General features: G+C 35.6%; 1 protein-coding gene across 1 annotated transcript; it reads left to right on the forward strand.

The window, feature by feature from the left end:
* Positions 1-201: 201 nt before the first annotated feature.
* On the forward strand, positions 202-8432 carry LOC306855128 (melanocyte protein PMEL-like). The gene is made up of 12 exons (XM_079393579.1): positions 202-360; positions 1518-1613; positions 1876-2022; positions 3073-3213; positions 3498-3659; positions 3794-4114; positions 4240-4779; positions 4884-5060; positions 7058-7160; positions 7325-7533; positions 7634-7721; positions 7852-8432. Exons 1-12 carry the CDS (start codon positions 291-293, stop codon positions 8000-8002), a joined length of 2205 nt encoding a protein of 734 aa, XP_079249705.1. The 5' UTR covers positions 202-290; the 3' UTR covers positions 8003-8432.
* Positions 8433-9262: the final 830 nt, after the last annotated feature.

The raw sequence follows: 9262 nt of genomic DNA on the forward strand, positions 1-9262 counted from the left end.
CAGAATTTTCATTTTTGGGTGAACTAACCCTTTAATCATTATGTAATCAGAAAATCCCAGCAAGATCCCAAGGAAGAGAGGCTGCATAATAGTAATGCATTGTAAGAATGAAACATTCCTAAACTACAACCCTCTAGGATTACTTGAGGCTGTGGGAGGAACCTAATATGCACAAATCTATGATGTCATACATTGGGATTTGGTTTTGGGTGCTGATATTGAAGAATATGCAAGACACTTCTTGGGTCTCTAGAGTAAAGCTGGATCAGTGGCTGGTGTTGTAGCTATCAATGCATACCCTGATGATGTGGAGGGCTCTCATCTTTCTAATTCTTACGTTCTCATCAGGAGCACTTTCACGTGAGTAGCCTATTTCTGTTCTTTATATACTGGAAACCATTAATAAGAACCACTGATTGTACAGAATTTGAAAGTATAAAGCAGATACATTAAATGCCTCATAGTAAATAAAATTACTCAAGATTTGTAAAAAATTTTGTCATATATATTTCTTCTTTTAGAATCTTTGGGTTAAATCCATAGCTGATAAATAGTTGCATTATTTTAAATACCAGCACTTTAAACAATTCAGTTTCTTACAATTCTATCTAAATGAATTGCATGATGAATGCTTTAAAGAGGCTTGTTGCAAGGCTAACTTTTAAAGTGATAATTGGCCATTCTTTGATTTTTATTAAGTATAGTGTTGCTGCATGATGCAAGATGTTAAAGAATTGTGCGGGTTATGGCTTTGACATTCTGGAAATGTATTGCTTTGGATAAAAACACATATGCCAAATAAACTAAATGTTAATGTAAGTAATGAGTCTTAAAACATAATAAATCACAAAAACTTACACAATCAGATACACAAACATTCAGATGCACACATACATACAATGTGAAAATTCAAAGGTTGACTATGTGTCAGAGCTCTGTGGGATCTTACCTCATTACAGCAGTGGGGATTAGAGTGGTAACCTCAGCTGAAAGTCACATGAAAAGGATTGAATGGGATTGTGGAGGTCGTGTGACTATATTTGCCAGTCCTCACATTCTCTTGATTTTTTTTGTCTCTTGACTCGCTTATGAACTTAAGCCAACCTTTAACAACTACCCTGTTTTTATTTACTTTAACTACTCCTTTTAAAATTATACTATGTATTATGTTGTACTATATTTAACTTACCGAGTCTGAAATATCTATTATACCATTTTTCTAATCTGCTGTCTCATGTAGGCCATTTTATTGTTTGTAGGGTTGCTTATAAAGTTGAAGTAAGGGAATTAAATTAATAAATGTGCACTTCACACATCTAATGATTTCTAATAACTGGGTCTATTGGGAAATTGAAAAATCATAAAAAAAAAGAGAAAAGAGTTTCCCCATAGATGAGTTTTAAAGAAGACTTGAGTGATTTGAATAAAGAAATTAACTTTATTAATTACTCATTTGAAAATTAATTTTAATGCTCTTTCACAAATAATTTTTTAATTATTTATTTTCATCATTCTAGAATCAAGAACACGCTTTGCACATTATCGTTCATGGAATTCACAGATGTATCCAGTTTGGAGGGATGGAGATCCCAGATACAGAGACTGTTGGAAAGGTATTTCAGTACATCAAGCATACACAATTAATTGACTCATTCTAAAAATGTTAAAGCACAAGACATTGAACTCAAAGTATTTTCAAACTTCTATGGAAAATAATGAACAAGAATTCCTTCTGCCAAAAAGAAAATTTTTGGTTTGCATATAAATAAATTGTCAAAATTATTTATTGAGTTAACTTAAATTTTTTTGGAAGAAGATATGCTACACCTGCTACATTTCTTTTAAACTATGTCTGGAAATGCTTTTTTGCCATAGGTGGAGAGGTGACATTTGATGTCAGAAGTGATTCTCCTACACTGACAGGAGCCAAAGCTACTTTCAACGTTGATGTTCGCTTCCCTCAGAACCAGACAGTACTTCCTGATGGAGAGGTGGTGTGGGCAAGAAACTGTACAATTAATGGTATACAAGCTTCCATAATACAATACATTTACATTACAAAAATTGCAATGGGGAAAAAAATTATTTGATCCCCTGCTGATTTTGTACGTTTGCCCACTGACAAAGAAATTATCAGTCTATTATTTTAATTGTAGGTTTATTTGAACAGGGAGAGACAGAATAACAACAAAAGAAATCCAGAAAAACGCATTTAAAAAAAGATATAAATTGATTTGCATTTTAATGAGTCAAATAAGTATTTGACCCCTTCGCAAAACATGACTTAGTACTTGGTGGCAAAACCCTTGTTAGCAATCACAGAGGTCAGACGTTTCTTGTAGTTGGTCACCAGGTTTGCACACATCTCAGGAGGGATTTTGTCCCACTCCTCTTTGCAGATCTTCTCCAAGTCATTAAGGTTTCGAGGCTGACGTTTGGCAACTCGAACCTTCAGCTCCCTCCACATATTTTCTATGGGATTAAGGTCTGGAGACTGGCTAGGCCACTCCAGGACCTTAATGTGCTTCTTCTTGAGCCACTCCTTTGCTGCCTTGGCCGTGTGTTTTGGGTCATTGTCATGCTGGAATACACATCCACGACCCATTTTCAATGCCCTGGCCGGCTTCAATGCCTTGGCCCTGACGGTACATGGTCCCGTTCATCGTCCATTGTGGAATCTGATTGATTGATTGCTTCTGTGGACAGGTGTCTTTTATACAGGTAACAAACTGAGATTAGGAGCAGTCCCTTTAAGAGAGTGCTCCTAATCTCAGCTCATTACCTGTATAAAAGACACCTGGGAGCCAGAAATCTTGCTGACTGATAGGGGATCAAATACTTATTTCACTCATTAAAATGCAAATCAATTTATAACTTTTTTGAAATACGTTTTTCAGGATTTTTTTTTGTTGTTGTTGTTATTCTGTCTCTCACTGTTCAAATAAACCTACCATTAAAATTATAGACTGATCATTTCTTTGTCAGTGGGCAAATGTACAAAATCAGCAGGGGATCAAAAAAAATGTTTTACCCCACCGTATAATGCATATATATATACAATTTGTCTTTTAGGAACATCCTATACTATGGGCCAGACTGTATACCCTGACTCCAACATCCCTCAAGAATGGACAGGTGTCTTCCCTGACAGGACACCCTTAACTAAGGTCTCTAACAAAAAGCCCCGCTTCATCTATGTATGGAAAACATGGGGTAAGAGCAAGTTTAAACCTGTATTTTTATTCTAGAGTAATATATATTAACCTACACATTTAGTGGAGAGATGGATTTACATATGCAAGTAGGACACACACTTGGATCAACAATCTATGAAGACTTTAAGGTTAGAGTTGCGGAGGCTTGTACAAGATTCTTATGAACCATTTATTTTAAAATCATTTCTCTCTGATTTTAGAGGGTAGCTTTGTGTTAGGGACAGTGTCGGGGCTATTAGTGACTGATTTTTAGTCACTCTTTTCATTGTATCTCTCTTTCAGGAAAATATTGGCAGGTGGCTGATGGTCCCTCCTCTCTACTGACCATTGAAACAGACAATATGCCTCTTGGTTCTTACGCAGTGGATATAGTCATTTATCACTGCCGTGGTAAAGACAAGTTTATTCCCCTTGGTTATGCATCTACCCAGTTCTCCATCACTGGTGAGTAGTTTGATAATTGCACATTTATCTAGAAATCCTGGAAAGTGATCAACGTAACTGGAGAGTAAACCAATGCTGTCATTTACTGAACATATTCCCACAAGACCCTAACGAAATTTCCTCTTCTTCTCTAGACCAGATTCCTTTTACAGTGACATTATCTCAGGTTGGTGACATCAATCAGGGTGACCAAAGCTTTATCCAGAACAGAGCTGTGTCCTTTGGCATTAATTTGCATGACCCTAGCCATTATCTCAGTGGGTCAGACATCACCTTCAACTGGGATTTTGGTGACAATAGTGGAACTCTCATTTCCCGAGAAACTACTGTTACCCACACATACCTTACAACTGGTTCCTTCAGGCCACAGGTGGTTTTGATGGCAGCCATCTCAACTGGTTGTCAGCTCAGTCCAACTCCAGCAGCCACTGTTGTACCTCCTGTTCCTGTCACAGGTAGAATTTCCTACTATAACCAAATCTCATATTTCATAGCATTTGAAAGACAATTCTCAGTCCAGAAAGTGTTTTGAAGAGATTTCCAAAAGATTTATAAGTTGGTGCCTTCTCCTTTTTGCCAGATGAAGCTACAACAGTGGAAAACACTGTACTGACTGTTTCTCCTCAGTCGGTTGATGCTGTGCCCACGGCAGAGGAAGGAGTTGCAGCTGATGTCAATGTCGTTGCCAATGACTTAGCAGTGTCAGCAATTGACACAGAAGCAGAATTAGATAATGCTGCCCAGGAGGTGCCCACTGTTGCTGGAGACACAGCTGTGGCTGAAGCTGACAATACTGCTGCAGTTATGTTAGCCACACCTGCGGCTGTTGAGGCTGAACCTGCGACAGAAATTCCTGTGGCTGACACAGCCCCAGAAGGAGACGAGATTATTATCAATCTGGCAGCCACAGTACTCCCAGAACCCCCTGCTGCTGTAGTTGACACAGCCTCTGTTCAGACAGTTATAGAAACAGTGGCACCAACTGGTGATGCAATAATCATTATCACCCCTGAGGCAGTGGTCACAGATATTGTAGCATCTGTTATACCTGCAGTAGAGGACATAGAAGCAGTTAATGAGACTGTTGCTGGGGTCAACGAGGCAACCGAAGCTATCACTGGTGAAAAAAAACAACCTTTATTTAGACATTCATAACTTTATATAATCCATAACAATGAATTTTGTCATATATTTAATGTATTTCCATTGGTGCTTTAATTGCAGGCTTAACTAGCATACCTGAGGCAACAGTGAGTGAATTAGAAGCTGAACTGGTGGCAGGAAATGAGGCAACCCAGGTCGCTCTAGTCATTGCAAAGCGGCAAGCACCAGAAATGCCAGCAGAAACTAACTGTATGATTTATCGTTATGGCTCCTTCTCTACAACTCTTACAGTAGTCCGTGAGTATTTTTTTTTTATTTATAAATTAAATTAAATTAAATTAAATTAAATTAAATTAAATTTAATTTAATTTAATTTAATTTAATTTAATTTAATTTAATTTAATTTAATTTAATTTAATTTAATTTAATTTAATTTAATTTAATTTAATTTAATTTAAAACTAGACCTGAATATTAATCATCTGGGCAAAAAAGAAAGAAGAGATTTATGCAAAAGTACACATTAAAAATGTTTTAATTTTTTATAAAAAAAAATAAAAAATCAACAGTCCATGGCTGTCCAAGGTAAAAGTTGTGAAATTTGGCACACAGAACAGTCTGAACATTAATCACACCAAATTTGAAGTCTCTAACTCAAACCCGCTAGCGCCACCACTTGTCCAAATTTGCACTCATGTTTGTGCTAATAACGTTTGAACTGTATGGGGTAGAAACAAACATATTTTTTTCTTCTGATCCCTTAATTCAAGATGATTCAAATGCTAGTTAAAAAAAATCGAAATGAAGTTAAATAAGTCATGATAAGCACTAATGGTTGAATTAATGATTTTTTTTTTTTAGGCTTTTGAGTAAAACAACTTTAAGATGTCTTTAATTACTCATTGTTTCATTTGGTCTGATCATCCATGCCATGCTTGCTCCTCATTCTGCCTCTGTTGTGCTTGGCCCCTTAACTTCTGCTATATTTGATCCTTATATTCCAACCACCACGAACATGGCTTCACTTCAGCATTACTTGCCTGGCTGGCTTACCTGTCAAAATTGGGTTACATATCACCTCAAATAATGAAATGAAAATAATAAATAATAAATAATAAATTGTCTAGCAGGGTCAAATCCATAAAATGCTGCAATGTTAACACTGCTGTACTAACGCAGTAGCTCTATACATTTTGTATGTCTTTCTTATCTAGCACAGCTGATTCAGATCATAATCTCATTAGGAAAGAGCTCCATGAACTGGACTGTGTCAGATAAGAGAGGCATACAAAATGTGTGCCATGGCTGAAATTGAGAAACACTATACTAATGCTAAACAGGCTTTCAAACAGCCATAAAATATTAATCCACTTGAAAACATTTCTATATAAACATCTCAAACTCTATATAAACTGAACCAATTCTAAATTGTTAACTTGTAAATGTGTTCAACATTATTCATTAATTATTTTTTGGCGTTTCTAAGTTGTAAAGTGAGATGAGTATAGTAAACTATGTTTGAGAACATTTTTTTTTGTCATTCTGAAAATATAATTATATAGGCCTTACTATTCTCATATCACAAATAACTGATTTTCTACCAAACAACAAGCTTTAAAACCCTTTTTTTCTTATGCTAAAAATTAGATCACTGTGAAATCCGTTTTCTCAGATACATCACTTTTACCCCACATTACCCTGTGTGTGTGTGTGTGTGTGTGTGTGTGCGTGGTGTGTGTGTGTGTGTGTGTGTGTGTGTGTGTGTGTAAAAATAGCCTGCAAATAGTGAATTTGTGTTTGTTTTGGTAAGTAACAGAGTTCCCCATGTAACTTGGTTAATTGTTCTGGGAAACAAACATGCCTTTTGTTTTCCAAAATTCGGAACATTCTAATTGAATATTCAAACACATAAAGTACTACATTACAGTCTATTCTAATATAATATTCTATGTATATAGAGTCTGCCCATTAAGGTTAGAGTGCCACCCTCAGGCTGAATTATACAAAGACACTAGACCTCTGCCAAAAGTATTCTGCATTTGTATTTTAAATGTAAAACTCAGGCTACTAGTGGTTAATCATAGCTTAGTAGTGTTAGATGCCTAGATTTATGGTCAGAAGCCACATCTGCTTTAACATTTATTATTTTGTCTTAATGATACCTGTAAACAGATCACTTCTACCTCTTCTACCTTTTTTTTTTTATTATAATCACTTAATAGTGTATTGATGAGCACAAAAACTGCCTGTCTACATACGTTTAATATTCTCTACATATATGTTTTCCCAACTCAGAGGGAATAGAGAGTGTTGAGATTGTGGAGGTGAATAATGTGGTCATTCTGGCCACAGAGCTGGAGCAGAATGCTGTAGATCTTACAGTCACATGCCAGGGAAGGTAAATATTCCTTCAATATGGATTTATTTTATAGGCTGTATATAGGCTTTAGTGATTTCAGCTTTTACTGTTTTATAATAGTCTTAAATTGGTAATAATAATGGCTGTTGTAGAACATAAAATGTGTTATGCAAAGTTATTAATCTTTTATATTTGCTTGCCAGCCTCCCAAATCAAGTCTGCACTGTGGTATCTGATGCAGACTGCATAAGCCCTGTTCAGGCCCTACAGTGTAATGCTGTGACTCCAACCTCTGAGTGTCAGATGGTGCTGCGACAATTTTTCAACAACTCTGGCACCTTCTGTATCAACGTCTCTCTAACCAATGATGTTAGCTTGGCTGTAACCAGTGCAAAGCTCAGTGTGGCTATAGGCAAGTGTCATATAAATTCAAAGCATATCTAAAATAATAAAATGTATTTTCTTGAGCATATAACCTCACTAATTCACAGCTTATCTTGTTAAAATTACAGACACAAATTCATCAAAGAACATGGCTGGAGCAACACTGGGAGTCCTGGTTTTTATTTGTGTTGTGGGGGCCATTGCATTTACATACAAGTAAGACACCAATACACATATGGGTTTCATCAAAATTAATATTAATAATATGTTATTGTTTGCTGCCTAGTTAAATGTAAATAAAGTTTATGTACATTAAAGTCACCCTCAAGTTATATTGTTTATCCAGGCGATATAAGGAGTACCATCCACTGAGAGATGATAATACAAGCAGCAGTTTCAGCTCTGGAAGAAGCTCAGTGCCTTTAATGCTGTGGAACCTTCTGAGCCGGAGATCCACTGCAGAGAGCCGCCCCCTCCTGCTTGGGCGAGTGGTGTGAAAAGTTCTGCTTTAAGGCATATTACATAGTCTGTACAATCTCTTAATAAGTAAATTAAATATGAACAATGAGGGCCTCATTGTACTGTAACAACAAAATGTCATATGTAATATGCCTCACATTATCTAAATGGTTTTATTGTATGTGGCAGTTGCTGAATAATTACAGAATATATTGTGTGTGTCGTCATAAAAAGTTGCAGATATTTCCTGTCAGTGGTTAGCTTTTCTTGGGTTGCAATAATCTGACTTTTTGCCCTTCGGTTATTTGTTATATCCCTAGGTGTCAATCAAGAGATATAGGGTTGTAACTTTACCTATGAAAAATATAGTGCAGTGCACAGGACAATGCAAAGTGATGAAAACCCAAGTTTTTACCAAGTACTTACGTTATTTACAGAAGGTGGGAATAAAAAGTACAAAGGGGGTACAAAATGTAAAAGAAAATATTTACAGTTTTTACAAATGGTAAGAATTCACATGGCACTCTAACTAATCTATGCTCTTTAACAAAAATCAAAGTACAGTGGGTGGCACTCACCGCTTACCTAATAGTTATGTGGAGCATCTTCAGTTATGTAAATGTAATCATTCTATAAGCAACCCACTGTCTTATTTAAAATCATCAGATAATAGCAAATGTTTCAAGAAAAGCCTTGCATCTGTTCAACATTTATGTAACATACAAAGCTTTATGAAGTAAATTTATATTTACATTTAACTACGATGTAAATTTATATTAGTGTTTAACCATCAATAATTTTAAAATATGGTAACACTTTATTTTAGGGTCTCTTAACTAGTTGCTTATTAGCATGCATATTATTAGAATATTAGCCATTTATTAGTAGTAATTAATTAATATTAAGCACATATTAATGCCTTATTCTACATCCCTAATCCTACCCAATACCTAAACTTAACAACTACCTTACTAACTATGAATAAGCAGCAATTTAGGAATTTATTGAGGCAAAAGTCGTAGTTAATAGTGAATAAGTGTTCCCTATTCTAAAGTGTAATATAAAAATATTATGTATTTTCCCCATTTACCTTTGTAGAACTACCTTTCCTTTATTATAATCTAATAATTGTATTATTTAAAGCAGTGCTTCTCAAACCTGTCTAAACCCCCCACCACTGCACATTTGGGAAGTCTTCCTCATCTAACACACCTCATTAAACTCATCATCTCAGTAGAGATTGCAAAACCACAAATAGGTTTGTCTGATATAAGAAACATACAAAATGTGCAGTGGTG

This window comes from Barbus barbus (assembly GCF_936440315.1).
Source record: "Barbus barbus genome assembly, chromosome: 35".
In the NCBI taxonomy this organism is placed as follows: domain Eukaryota; kingdom Metazoa; phylum Chordata; class Actinopteri; order Cypriniformes; family Cyprinidae; genus Barbus; species Barbus barbus.

Coding starts and splice junctions, on each gene's coding strand:
- LOC306855128 (XM_079393579.1), top strand. CDS start 291: ATGCATACCCTGATGATGTGGAGGGCTCTCATCTTTCTAATTCTTACG. Junction 2,023..3,072: donor AAGAAACTGTACAATTAATG/GTATACAAGCTT, acceptor TTTGTCTTTTAG/GAACATCCTATACTATGGGC. Junction 7,722..7,851: donor GCCATTGCATTTACATACAA/GTAAGACACCAA, acceptor TTGTTTATCCAG/GCGATATAAGGAGTACCATC.